General features: G+C 45.4%; 2 protein-coding genes across 7 annotated transcripts in view; one reads left to right on the top strand and one right to left on the bottom strand.

Annotated features, from left to right (window-relative positions):
• PDSS1 (decaprenyl diphosphate synthase subunit 1) overlaps positions 1-12,073 on the bottom strand; it is a 44,129-nt gene extending 32,056 nt beyond the window's left edge. For 4 of the 6 annotated variants that reach the window (XR_015722418.1, XM_045775363.2, XM_087857614.1 and 1 more), the window contains exons 1-4: positions 11,853-12,072; positions 5,801-5,865; positions 5,265-5,385; positions 2,318-2,448 (exon numbers count right to left, since the gene is read on the bottom strand). Coding sequence is in view for 4 of the 6 variants with exons in the window: in XM_045775363.2 (XP_045631319.1) it covers positions 2,318-2,448; positions 5,265-5,385; positions 5,801-5,865; positions 11,853-11,981 (446 nt within the window). In the remaining 2 variants the exon portion in view is untranslated. Of the gene's footprint in view, positions 1-2,317; positions 2,451-5,264; positions 5,386-5,800; positions 5,866-11,852 lie in introns of those variants that run through there. The other 2 variants (XM_045775364.2, XM_045775366.2) reach the window with 2 other exon arrangements.
• A 56-nt stretch (positions 12,074-12,129) lies between these two features.
• The window catches only part of LOC123778140 (uncharacterized), a 35,182-nt gene continuing 32,764 nt past the window's right edge, over positions 12,130-14,547 (top strand). Inside the window, 1 exon segment of the mRNA XM_087857617.1 lies at positions 12,130-12,653. Within this exon segment, the coding sequence (XP_087713743.1) occupies positions 12,407-12,653 (247 nt within the window). The 5' untranslated portion in view covers positions 12,130-12,406.

Genomic DNA, 14,547 nt, shown 5'->3' with positions numbered 1-14,547 from the left:
AATGGCCCAGGTCCCTTCTTGCTTTAAGGGGCATGGAATTAACAGCTAGTTTTAGCCAATTAAGAGCCTGATTCAAAAGGGCTCTTAGGAAGCAAGTATTCTGAAGCTGCTGGGGCCCGGTGAGCGATACTGTGGGACACCACTCTACTCAAATGCACGCCACCGTCGCAACTCTGCCCCTGCACTGTGCCTTTGGTGAGCCCCGCCCCCATCACTTACAGGACAATGAGGCTGCAGCTAAAACACCCCGGAGAGGGCAGCGTGCAACGCACTTTTCATTCTATTCAAGTAAATTCTACCCCCAACATGGGGCTCGAACTCACAACCCCAAAATCAAGAGTCACAGGCTCTCCTGACGGAGCCAGTCAGGCACCCTTGAACTTACTTTTTTTTAAAGATTTATTTATTTATTTATTTGAGAGAGGGGGAGAGTGAGCAGGGAGAAGGGCAGAGGGAGAGGGAGAGAGAGAATCTGAAGCAGACTCCCCACTGAGCGCAGAGCCCAACGCCGGGCTCAATCCTGTGACCTGAGATCACGACCTGAGCCGAAATCAAGAGTCAGACACTCAAATGACTGAGCCACCCAGGTGCCCCCGGAACTTTCTAAACTAGCAATGCCTTTGTTGTGTTACATTCTCCCATGTTTTCTGCAACCAAGTTTATACAGTTTCAGCAAAACAAACTGAAAAAACTTGCAACCATGGGGATAACAGTGGAGAGGACTTAAAACGATGCAGGATATCTTCCTTGCCATGTCACCTCTGAGGGTAACAAACCGTATGACACGTTAATCTGAGACACGCACTCTCTCTAGACCAGCGGTTCTCAACCAGGGATGATTTTGTTCCTCAGGGGACATCTGGCAATGACTGGAAACACCTTGGTTGTCATTGACTTGGCAGGGGCTGGGACGGTGCTACTAGCATCTAATGGGCAGAGGCCAGAGATGCTGCAGAACATCCATGGTACAACGACAGCCCCCTCACAAAGAACTGTCTGGCCCAAAATGTCAAGGCCGAGAACCCTGCCCTAGATCATGTGAGACGTATTTCAAATATGGTTCATTTCTGCGGTTCTGCCTCCTAGGTGAAGTAGACGTGGTCCCGAGGATGGTCCCTGGCCAGAGATTTCACCGCCCGTTCCAATCGCACTGTGAGCACTTGGTGAGTCTTGGGGGGTGGCTTTGGGGGGAGGCACCCCGAGGTGGTGGGAAGTGCTGGAGCTGGCGGCACAGCAGCGGGGAACAAAAGGCTGAGGAGAGCAGCTGCTAAGAGGCGACATCTGACACTCCCTGAGGCATTCCTTCAAGTGCGCGCCATGCAGAAGAGGGAACGTAATACAAATGTTCCACGCCAGGGCAGCGTATGAGTACGTTCTGGTGTACTGGAATTTCCATCAGCGGATCACACCACGTAAAAATAACAACTATGAAGACAGTCTAGCAACGAGGTCAAGGGTGAAAACAGGGGTGAGCAGAGAAAGCAGAACACAGAATCACTGAGACATACAGAATGACTCCGTACAAGAATAGCGGGGAAGAGGGAGTGGTAGAGATAGCTGCATAAGGGAAGGGGTCAAGCCTATTTTAAGATTTCCTGTAATATGGTTGTTTTAAAATTATATATATTCAAAACACAGAAGTTGAGGACCAATAGTCAAAATGCCTTCTTTGACACAGATTTTTCTTTGGCAAATTTCCGCAGGTCACAGGAAGGCAGACCGTCAGGGCGTGTGGTGCCCAGACTCACGGCGCAGGCGTGTAGCTCAGGACTTTATAAAGATGAACCTTTGGACTAACGGCCCCGTGTATATAAAGGTTACATGTACACACCCAGCTCTTCTTTACTTCTGAGTGAGAAAACTAACTTTGGCTTTTAAAATTCTTTTTTTTTTTTTAAAGATTTTATTTATTAATTTGACAGAGACAGCCAGCGAGAGAGGGAACACAAGCAGGGGCAGTGGGAGAGGAAGAAGCAGGCTCCCAGCGGAGGAGCCTGATGTGGGGCTTGATCCCAGAACGCTGGGATCCCGCCCTGAGCCGAAGGCAGACGCTTAATGACTGCACCACCCAGGCGCCCCTAAAATTCTTTTCAAAATGGTTACTTGCAGCTGAAGTTGTTCTTCTATGACATGAAAAAGCGTGGAAAGGGAAGATGCCCAGACCAGGTGACTCTGGGGACTCAAAGCCAGAAACTACTCACCACAAAGTGAATTCTAAGATAAACACTACCTCTTCATCTGGGAACTAAATGGCAAGCTTGGGAAGGAAGATTTGCCAAATATCAGAACGACAGAGGCGTGAAAGTAAATAACTCACCGGGAATTATTATGATGAATATTACACGCCCGGGCCATTAGCACCACAATAATTGGTCGAAAGGCTTTTCCTTTTCCATCAAAGTAGTATTCAGACATTTCCTTAAGTTCAGCTGTAGATATGAGTAGTTCCTGAAATAAAGTTTCTCTGTGTCAATATGGCATCATGACAGCACAAAGGGCAACAGGATTTCTTTTACAAAACTTTGACTTGATTTCAGTGTACTCGCTTGAACTCAATATACTCATTTCACTTGAGAAATTCAACACTCAATTGGAAAAGGTTCCAGCGTTGTAAGGCCGCAAACCTGGCCGGCTGCCCTGCAGCTGGGCCACAGGCAATGCCGGGCCCGCCTTAGTGGCCAAAGGCCTGGCACGAGCAGGGCCGCCTGCCCCCGAAGACTCCAAAGGACTCCAGGGAGGAGGAGAAAGCACTACGCAGCACAGGGACCACAAAGGAACAGGGGCTGGTAAGGAGAGGACAAAGATGGGGAGCGTGGGAGCCAATGAAGCAGCAGTTAAGGGGCGGTGTCTGGGGTATGGAGGCAAAGCTGTGTATCAGGGACAGGAAGAGAAGATGGCGGCCGGGAAGAAGCAGGGATCAGTTAAGCCTGGCTCAGCCAGACGTGTCAAAATTTCACAGAGGAAGTGAAGACATGGTTTGCCTGACTGTGAGGAACTTACAACTGAGTTGGGCAGATAAATTTTTTAAGAATATAAAATGTTCATAGTGGTAACTTGAGCAATGACATAATTAAACTAAATGCAATAAATTTTTTTTAAGATTATTTATTTATTTATTTGAGAGAGAAAGAGTCAGAGAGATAGCACAAGCAGAGGGAGAGGGACTAGCATTCTCCCCGCCGAGCAGGGAGCCCGACTTGGGACTCGATCCCAGGACTCAGGGATCATGACCTGAGCTGAAGGCAGATGCTTAACCGACTGAGCCACCCAGGTATCCCTAAATGCCATAAATTAAATTAAATGCAGTAAAAGTTCAGAGAAGGGAGAAATTGGTATGGGCTAGAAAACCAAATATTTAATGAAGGATAGAAGCTTTGACCTGGAATTAAAGAATAAGTAGGACTGATTCATGAAGAGGAGGGAGAGCCTTCTAGGTGATGGACTTGTGTTTGTTGTATCTGCCTTTCAAGGACTTGCTAGAATGAATCACAGCTTATGTCTCAAAGCAATGGGAGCTAAGAACGGCCCCAGGAGCCTTGGCCAGGCTCAGGTGAACATGGTACAGCGGGCCAGTCTTTAACTCACCAAAATACTGACTTCAGTGACAAGCACAGCAATAAATACAGAGGTTACAAAGAAAAATAAGACAGTCCCTGCCTTCAAGGAGCTCGGTCTGGATGGGGAGAACACAGTAACTGCAGTACGCAGTGTGACGGGTGCTGGCTCTGAGGTAAGAGCGGCTCCTCCAGGAGCACAAAGTGGGCACTGCCGGCTCAGGAGTAGGCAGGAGAGCAACATGACAGGGCCACAGAGAGGGGCATGGCCTGACCTAGACTGGGGGATGAAGGCAAGAGACAGGCGAGGAAGATGTGGAAGGAGGAGAGGAACAATTTCAGGATCCTGCCCGGGTTCCTGGGTGGTACCTTCAATGAGTAGGAAAACCAAGAAGAATCGATTATGAGGGGAAAGTAGTTTCAGATATGTTATGTTGAGACAGTCACGGACACTCCATGGAACTGCCCAGCGACAGTTAGATGCATGGTTTTAAGAGAGAAAATTCAATCTGGAACAGACCTATTATTTGGGAGTCATAAGTATGGAAGTGGGTAAACTGAGGACACAGAGAGAAGAGGGAACAGACAGAACCCAAAGGAATGCCAAAATCAAAGGGGGTGGGGAGAGGACAGAGAGGAGTCCAGGAAGCAGACTGAAGGATGGTCTAAGACTTAGGAGAACGAGAAAGGTGCAGAAACCAAGGGAAGTGTTCCACGCAGTGGGGAGCGGTTAACAGTGTCCAGTGTTCAACAATGTCAAGGAAGAGAAAACCGGAAGTGTCTGATGGATTCAGCGGAAAAAGCTATGGAAGCGAAGGGCTGGCAAAGCCAGGTTCAGAGAGACGCTGGGAAGGAAGACACAGTGTGATGGTGGAGGAAACATGAAGGGACGAAAGAAAGAGGCAGAGAATACTGGAAGGGAAGGGGGAACGCGGGGTCAAGGGACGGTCCTTGAAAGGATGAAGGTGAACAAACTGGAGCGCTGACAATGGATGTGAGAGGCACGAGGAGGGAAACCTTGCAGATAAAGGTGAGCAAACAGGCAACTGTGGGAGTCGTTCCTAAGGCACCGGGGAGGCAAAGGGCCCGGGACGGAGCTGGTGGTGAAGAGACTCCTGGAAAGGAGGGAACATTTACTTCACCGAGGAGGGAGGACAGGAGGCCCGGGTGCAGATGGGCACAGGCAGGGTGACAAAGCAGGCGCCCAGGGAGCGACTCCTCAAGGCCTCGCCAAGATCACTCAGATAGGAAGTGGTGCTGTGTGAGAAGAGGAGAGGGGAGTGGGGGTCTGAGGAAGAAAGTGGAGAACCGTGAAAGGGGAAGGAAGCTGACAAGGGGCACGTGAACACTTCTGGGCAGCATTTGAGAAGCCACCAAAAGTTTTGGGGGAAAAAGTGGTTAATGGAGAAAGCCCAATTTGGGGCAGCCTGGCACGGTCTTCAGCACTTGACTATGCCCGGAGCAGGGGAAGGGATAGGAGAGGGTAAGTAGGTGCTGCCTGTCCATGTTTTCAGTTCCCCAACTCCGCAATAACCTCGCTCTGGGTGGTGATGGGCACTGCGTCCCTACACCGCCACCCACCTCCTTGGTGCTCTGTAAACACGGGACACTGGACACTCGTGAATCAAGGTTTCAAGTGAAAACCCGCACTGTCTGTTCACAACTCTCAGAAACCGACATTACTTCCCAGCACGTTCAAAATGATCTTACCTTCCTAATGTCCTCATACAGACCGTTCAAGTCTCTCCAACCGAGTTTGAAAGGGTCGGTGTATTTCTCCCCACTCCGTGTCTTGCTACAGCAGCACGCTGCTGACGTCGTGTGATGGAGCCTGGGACAAGCAGAGATGCAATGGTAAGTGTGTTTCATTAAGTGAGATAGTTTCGTTTTTAAGTAAGAATTATATACACATCTGCTTGCTGGAAATTGAGCACGAATCCAAAATGGCCATTATAATCTAGAAAAACGCACAGAATTCTGTTCTTGCTCAACAATACAGCAATAGTTTATTTTTATACCCAGGACCTTGAGAACCCACAAAATCAAAGACTAAACTAGTTTATTGTGTTCTGAGTTTAAATTTTATTACACTCTCATTTTTTGAAAAGGCAGAGATCATGCAGAGCGAATACTGTGGCACTTGGTTAATCAAAATATTCAATTTGTTGGACTAGCCCACCACAACAGAAATTTACTGGCAATATGGCTAATAATTTTAGCAGTTGTAACACAGATCATAAACTTACCGTGACATACTATACCTATTTGGAAAAGCAGATGTTAAACTCTTCACAAGATTAAAATAGGACATCTATAAAATAAAAGTATTAAGAAACTTGTAAGAATATTCATGAAAAATATGTTTATAATACCTACTAAAAACATTCATAATCCACAGAATTCATAAAATAATTATTCACATGTAATAAGAGTTCATAAAAAATTCATAATATATATCTTTATCTTTTAGTTGTCCCTTTGTAGGTAGACTGCAAACTTCGAAAGATGATAATAAAAAAATTTCATTATTACAAAAGCAATATTTGTCATTACAGAAAATATAAGGAAAAAAACCACATCTATAATCTATCCCTTTCTCCAAACGCTAGTTTCCATATTCCTATCTAGCTTTCCAGACCCGAAAAGGTAGTTTTAAAACAATTTCCTTCCATTTAACTAAGATTGGTCAGAGAATAGTAAAGATTAGAGTTATTTACACTCTTTTACATTCTTAAACTAGTTGACAACAAAGAGTACTGAAGCTCCCCCAAGCATCAGACCAGAGAGTGCAAAGGAAAAAGACTTCAATGTTGAAGAATGAATTTGCATTTATACATGAACACTACCTATTTTAAGTTATCGTTCCCAAACATACTTGGAAATGCTACTTCTTGATCAGTAACATTCAACAAGAAGCAAGCTCAGGGGCACGTTTTGAGAATAGCAGAGATCAAGAACAGATTCTGAGGTGGTGGAGACATACGTTAGTTCCAGTGATTACTGAGCACCACTACGGGCCAGGAAATGGGACAGGCACTACAGCCCAAAGATGCAGACTGCCAATCTTACAGAATGCAGGGACACAGTCATTTCAAAAATTACTAATTTATGGGGGTGCCTGGCTGGCTCAGTCAGTGGAGCATGAGACTCTTGATCTTGGGGCGGGGGGGAGGTCATGAGTTCGAGCCTGACCTTGGGCGTAGAGGTTACTTAAAAAAATTTTTACTGATTCACTAATTTAATGTGGTAAGGGCTTTGTATGTGAAGAAAGTATTTTGACAAAAAGGATGAATTTAGCACAAGAAAAATAGAACGAATCCACTCTATCTGCAATAAAGTCTTACAATGTGCTTTTACAGTATTTGACCCTCACAAACTACCTGTTTTTATACAGCTGGGGGAACTTGAAATTCAGAAAAGTCAAGTCTGAAAAACTGAGATACAGATAAATTGACAATATATCAAAAGAAAAAAGTTGGTGGCTCAGTCGGTTGAGCCTCCAACTCTTGTTTATAGCTCAGGGCATGATCTCAGGATCGTGGGATAAAGCCCTGGACTGGGCTCCATGCTCAGTCTGCTTGGGATTCTTTCTCTCCCTCTATCCCTCCCCTTGCTCAGGCACGCACAGGCACTCTAAGTAAATAAATAAATCTTTAAAAAATAAAACAAAAGAGCATCTACAAAACCATACATATTACGTGATCCCACTAAAAATTTATATATACACGCATGCACAAATAAAATACAAAGAGAATAGGATTTAAAAGCATAATAAATTAGGGTATTAAAATGGTTATTTTTGAATAAATAGGATTGTGGGAGTTTTTCGTTTTATTCCTTTTTTGGTTTCTATTTTCTGATTTTTCTCTAGTGAACACATATTGCTTTAGACATATTAAAACGACAGTAAAGGTTGACTTTGCCAGGCAGGCAGTGGCCACGGAAGACTGGCTGAGTTCTAGTCTTTCCACCATAGCGTTATATATTCATTAAACCAATAAGAACATTAATAATGTCCCAAGAAAGCCAGGCGATAATCCTCTCTTTTGATTTTCCCATTATATGACATTTAACCCACTTCTCTCAGCTTCTTTCATTAGTTCAAATGAATTCAGTAATTCACTGTAATACTTAGTTTGAGACCTAACCTCTAACTTGGGGTGAAGAGTTAAAATTACACAGCTAGGGTAGTTCTACCCAGCAACTGAACTACTATGCATTTATCCAAAGGATACAAACATAGTGATCTGAATCAGGGGCACCTGCACCACAATGTTAACAGCAGCAAGTCCACAATAGCCAAACTATGGAAAGAGCCCAGATGTCCACTGACGGATGAATGGGTAAAGATGTGCCCAGATGTCATCGACAGATGAATGGATACTTAAATAGAACACACACACACACACACACACACACACACACACACACACACAGGAGTATTACTCAGCCATCAAAAAGAATGAAATCTTGCCATTTGCATCAATGTGGATGAACTAGAATGTATTATGTTAAGTGAAATAAGTCAGTCAGAGCAAGACAAATACCATGTGATTTCACTCATATGTGGATTTAAGAAACAAAACAGATGAACACAGGGGAAGGAAAAGAAAAATAAAATAAAAACAGAGAGGGAGGCAAACCATAAGTGACCCTTAAATATAGGAAACAAACTGAGGGTTACTGGAGGGGAGGCAGGTGGGGGGATAGGGTAACTGGGTGAAGGGCACTTGACATAACGAGCACTGGGTGTTATATGCAACCGATGAACCATTAAATTCTACCCCTGAAACTAAAAATACACTATATGTGAACTAAATTGAATTTAAATTAAAAAATTATACTGTTGATACAGAGTGCTTTTAACGACTACGGAGTGTAACAGTGGTTAAAAGCGTGGTCTTTGGAGGATGGATCTTGGTTCCAACCCAACATCTCCTGGCCGTGTTACCTTGTGACATCTTTCTGGTAATACCTACTCCTGGAGGGCGGCTGCGATGTGTAAAGCTCTTGGCTGAGCGCCGAGCATGCTGTATACATTTAACACAGTATCTACAGATCTACCGTAGCTCCAGTATTTACTATCTACTCCATCATTTTCTGCTTGAAGAGGGAGCAGTGTTCTCCAAAGTAAGGCTCGAGGCACTCAGAGCAGCAGTGAGGTCTGACGCGGAGGCTGGGACGCCAGAGCCGCACCAATTGGGAAGCTGCTACTGGCAGTCGTGACAATCGTTTTCCTATCTCAGTACTGTTCCCTTCCTTCCCGTCACATACTCTCGCCTGAAAGCCAACCTTGCATGCCATGAATTTACTTAAAAAAAAAAAAAAAAAACCATGGTGAGGAAGAATCAAAAACATACCGACAAGTGATTTGGCAGTAACAGATGCACCCTGGTTTTTGTCCTATTACAAGATTTGTTAATGCTACCAACGGTGAGGCTGGGAGAATGTACCTATATCAGGAAGCAGAGCTGCATCTGAGCGTAGATGTGGCTTTTATTATTGTTGCTCTTTGTCCCCAAGGACTCTCAGGCCCTAAGAGGCTTGAACTAACCAAAGACACATGCCTGAGGCATACACCAGAAGGCTAATCTTGTATAGTGAAAACAGCAATGACACACGAATCAGCAATACATGGCATTGGCATCATCAGTGTAGTCCCACCCTGTGGTCATGAAGGCAGACACGGAAAACACTGAGTGTATTCTCTCCAGGAAAGCACTCTTTCTGTGGTTGAGAAAGTTGCTCAGTGAGGACGTCATCCAAAAAAAAAAAAAAAAAAAAAAGAGCGTCAGGACTACGTCAAAATAAAAAGCTTCCGCACAGCAAACAATCAACAAAAGACAACCTACTGAGTAGGAGAAGATCTTAACAAATCATATATAAGGGGTTAGTATCCAAAATATATAAAGAATTCATACAACACCAAAAAACCCCAGAGAATCCAATTAGAAATGGGCAGAAAACACGAACAGACATTTCTCCAAAGACATACAGATGGCCAATAGACACATGAAAAGATGCTCAATCTCATTAATCATTATGGAAATGCAAATCAAAACCACAACGAGATATCACCTCACATCTGTCAGAATGGCTAAAATCAAAACCACAAGAAACAAAATCAAAACCACAAGGAACGACAAGTGTTGAGGATGTGGAGAAAAAGGAATACTCTGGACTGCTGGTGGGAATGCAAACTGATGTAGCCACTGTGGAAAATAGTATGGAGTTTCCTCAAAAAACTAATCAGAATTACCATATGATCCAGTAATTCCACCACTGGGTATTTACCCAGAATACGAAAACACTAATTTGAAAAGATATACATACCCTGATGCTTACTGCAGCATTATTCACAATAGCCAAAATACGGAAGTAACTCAAGTGTCCATTGACAGATGAATGGATAAATGTATACATACAATGGAATATTACTCATCCATTCAAAGAATGAAATCTTGCCATTTGTGACATGGATGGAGCTAGAGAGTATAACGCTAACAAATAAGTCAGTCAGAGAAAGACAGATACCAAATGGTTTCACTCACATGTGGAATTTGAGAAACAAATGAACATAGAAAAAAGAGACAAACCAAAAAGCAGGTAATTAACTATAGAGAACAAACTGATGGTTACCAGAGGGGAGGTCCACCGGGGATGGGTGAAACAGGTGAAGGAAATCAAGAGTACTTATGGTGATGAGCAGAGTCATGTACAGAATTGTCAAATCACTATATTGCACACCTGAAACTAATATAATACTGTGCATCAATTACACTGGAATTTATTTACTTTAAAAGATTTTATTTATTTGAGAGAGAGAGAGGGTGTGCATGAGTGTGCACAAGCAGGGGGATCCACAGAGGGAGAAGCAGGCTCCCCGCTGAGCAGGGAGCCTCACTCAGGGCTGCATCCCAGGACCCTGGGATCATGATCCAAGGAAGACGCTTAACCGTCTGAGCCACCCAGGCACGCCTATACTGGAATTTAAATAAATAAATAAAAAGGAGTGTCAAAGAAGTATCCAGTGCAATCAGATGGCGGGTGCAAACATCTCTCCAAATAATGCCTTCAACTGTGATGCTACAAATATTTAAAGTCTGGTTAGGACAGTGCTGAAATGGATCCCGGCAAAGCCCTGAGACTCTCTTTGCCCATATTCTGTTTTTACTAGCTGTCTGCTGGCCCTGCTGCTGCTGCTGTTCTCTCTCCAAGTGCCTGTTCTGGATAAGTTGTGATATGTATCCACCTTGGTACAAAGTAGACATTTATAAATGCTACATATTTCATATAGGCAACTGGTGTTTGACAAATACATGGGAATACGAAGTGTCCCAAAGCCAACTGAAATAGAAGAGTCCTCAATTCAATGAGCTTTAAAAAAACCAGCCTTGTGGATGAAAGGAGAACACATCATAATTACTATATGCCTGGAGAAGTCTCTAAAAAGGACAGTGAGTCTACAGATTGTACTCAATTATTCTAAACAGTACGGGTCTACCCTATGGCACGTTGAGAGTCAATCACTACAAAGTGCAGGAAAGACTCGTGGAGCCACAGAACATGTCACTTCACAGAGGCTAACCTGGACGGAAAGGGAGAAAATGAGGTCGGGCCCAAGAGCAGCAGAGGAGAGTCAAGCAGTCAGGGTTAGTGCTGAGATTCTGACTCTACTCAAGAAGTCACGTTAAATCAAAGTTTAAGGTCTCTCCACTTGTGCCATCCTCAGGCCTTTTCTCCTTCCAGTGCCCTTCCACCCCGTCCAGGTAGGGTCTTCCCGGGAAAGCAACTACCATACGACAGAAATCCGGTGCCCCCGGGGCATGAGCCTTACACTTTCCACAAACCGCCCATTCCCAACCCAACTGGATCTCTGAGCCCTCAGGGCACCTTTTTCTCTAAAATCCTAATTAAGACCTGTCCTCCTGAAGCCCTGGCTGAAATCCGAAAGGAAACAGCTGCACTCGGGTCTCCAGGGTTCACGGGCTCCATACCCCAGGAGACAACCTGACTACCTTCCCCCGAGGCCTGGCTCCTCACCGCTCCCTCCCCAAGCCTCGAGGCTCCTGGGTCCCCAGGACCGCGCTCTGCGGTCTCCCGCGGGGCGCCACCGCTCCACGTCCCCCGGCGGGGCTCGGGTCCCGGCGCCCAGCCAGCCCGGGGTCCCCCCGCAGCGCAGCTCCGCGGCTCCCGGCCCCGACGCACGTGCCGCCAGCTCCCATTCATTCCGCCGCGCCGCTGTCATTGGCGCCGTGACCTCTGCGCCCGGCCGCCGCGCGCGCCTCTGGGCCTCACCTGAGCGCCGGCGTCTGCAGCCGAGGGCGGCCCGGGCGGCCCCGCGCGGCCGGGGGAGCCGGGCCGGGGGCTCCGGGCCGCCGGCCTCCAGGAGCAGCAGCGTCGCCAGGGCCACCGGCACGAGGCCATGGTCCGAGTCCGACAGCCGCGGCGGAGCGCTGGCTCCGCCTGTGGCCCGGCGGTCCGCCTCCCGGGACCCGGAGCCGGAAACTTGGCACAGGAAGAGCTTCGGCCGCTCCCGGGCCGCGGCTTCTCGCTCCTCCCCCGGCTGGCGCCGCTCGCACGCTACTGGGACTGCGGCGCGGAACCTCGGGTGATCCCCACGCGCCTGCCCCGAGCTCGCGGGAGCGGCCCGTTGCCCCCCTGCCTGCTCCGGTACCTTCTGTCTGGGCGAACCGTCGCTCCCGAACCCCTGCCCGCCGCCCCGGGGAGCCAGGAGCTCCAGCGGTCACAGCAAAAATGGACCTTTGGGAGACCGGCTGTTAGCAAGAGCTGCCACGGGGCGCCAGACTTCCAGTCGCCAGCTCTTCTGTTCTGAGTATTTAGGCAGAGCTATGACTCCAAGAATCGGGTTCCCGTTCTGCTGCCTAATGCGGGGGCTCCCGTGTCCGCCGCTGTTTCTCTTGGGCGTGACCTGCCACGCCGTTGTCCGCTGCTCGTTGCCACCTGGCCTCCAAGGAAGTGCCCGCCTTTTGCATCTTTCCACTAACGTGTCGAGCCACGAGCTGGGCTATTGTGAGGCAGAAGCTAAATTAGCCTCGTCTCTCGACTTTTGGACTCTGTCCTCTGAAAACCTTATAGGTATATCGTGGCATAGTTTGGCAGTCTTGCTCATGTCTGGGTAGGAATCCCACTCGTGGGTGTACTTAGGTGTTTAGTATTTGGTAATGTTGAACATATTTGCCAGCCTAGGGGATGCTGGAATGTGTACAGGATTAGTACCTGATGTGGGTTAGAAAGACCTCTCCTTGGTTCTATAGCCCGATCTACTCTTCTCATGGTAATGAGAAAGCGTACTTACAACAGAAATCCGTGGTGTAATTAATAATTCATCATGCACACAAGGAAACAGAGCCAGGGAGAGAAAGGGTAGGTGTTAGGGATACAAAATGAAAGAAACTTCATCTGTCCTCAAAAAATTCACCGTTACGAGGAAATAGACCAGCAAGTAGTCAACTATAATTCTCTAAAATTTTCCTCTGTTCTTCTGAACCATGCTTTTTGCATTTAAAAAGTGAAAGTACCCCTAGTAGAGCTGAGCACATTATTTTTTTTTTTTAAAGATTTTATTTATTTGACAGAGATAGAGACAGCCAGCGAGAGAGGGTACACAAGCAGGGGAAGTGGGAGAGGAAGAAGCAGGCTCATAGCGGAGGAGCCTGATGTGGGGCTCCATCCCGTAACGCCGGGATCACGCCCTGAGCCAAAGGCAGACGCTTAACTGCTGTGCCACCCAGGCGCCCCGAGCACATTATTTTTATGTTTATCTTCAAAGTGTCTTTTACTGAATAAAACCATAACACAAAGTTTATGAAAATAAGCCAATTTTATGATTTTTTTACAGTCTTGAAGAATATGATGTAAAAAAAAAAAAAATGCCCTGAGCCTTACAAATAAAGGTTGTTAGTACACATCTGTGGCTTGCTACAGGTTTGTATATTAAGAAATACTCCCTCCACAGGTAAACTTCTCCATGGTAAAGTGTAGCAATAAACACTTGTATTTACAATAATCCTACAACTTAGATAGTATGTGCCGTTTTTCACAGATAGGGAAATGGATATGAGGATTTACATGTCTTGCCAAGCTCACAGTTGGCAGATACAACACTGTCTACCAGGCCATTTTCATTGAGAGATCATTTTCCCTGATTAAAACAAAACACCTAGCTCTTAAAAAGATGTAGCGTGGCAAGGCTAAGTAGGGAAAGCATATGAAATTTGTGAATGTTTCCAACATGACTATAGCTAAACTTTGGATGAGCTATAACCTACCAATAGGACATGCAGAATACAAAGTAGTTCTTTTAACCCAAGGAGGCCAAGCCTGTGTCTAGGAAGTTAAAACCATTGAGCTGTGCAAGTAACAGCCAAAGAAAAGACTCCTCTTCGGCACAGGCTAGGAGCAACATGGGTCTTTTCGACTGTACTTATATGAATGGAACGACCAGTATTGACTGATAAACATGGAGTAAGTGTGTAATTGAAAGTATTTTCAAAGTTGTTATTTCGATGTTGGAGAATTGATTATACTTTAATAAGACATTTTCTTTCCATAGTGATGATACTGTTCAAAACATGATCTATGGTGGGACCAGGTTTTATAGCCAAGGAGAGATTATATACATAATACCATATATATATATATATATATATATATATATATATATATATATATATATATATATATATATATATCATGTCTTTGATTCATAGTACTGCCTGAAAACAGCTCATCCTGATGTTATTAGCTAAATGATCAACGAATTATCAAGGTAACTGTGGTAAGAACATTTTTTGAGAGAAGAGGTTCAGACATCATTGCATTGAAAGATTAACGGTTTTTGTGGATTTCATATTCTTAGGCAAAACTGAACGCTAAAGAATTTAATTTTGGAATTACTGATTTCTCTGAGATGTTAAGATAAAGACAATATATATTTGGAATTTTGTCTTGGGTTGGGTTTGTGGTCTAT

Source organism: Ursus americanus, chromosome 31 (assembly GCF_024610735.1).
Source record: "Ursus americanus isolate L20-20 chromosome 31, mUrsAme1.1.p, whole genome shotgun sequence".
NCBI lineage: Eukaryota > Metazoa > Chordata > Mammalia > Carnivora > Ursidae > Ursus > Ursus americanus.
The sequence above is the reverse complement of the archived record's forward strand: the minus strand, read 5'-3'. Positions and strand labels throughout refer to the sequence as shown.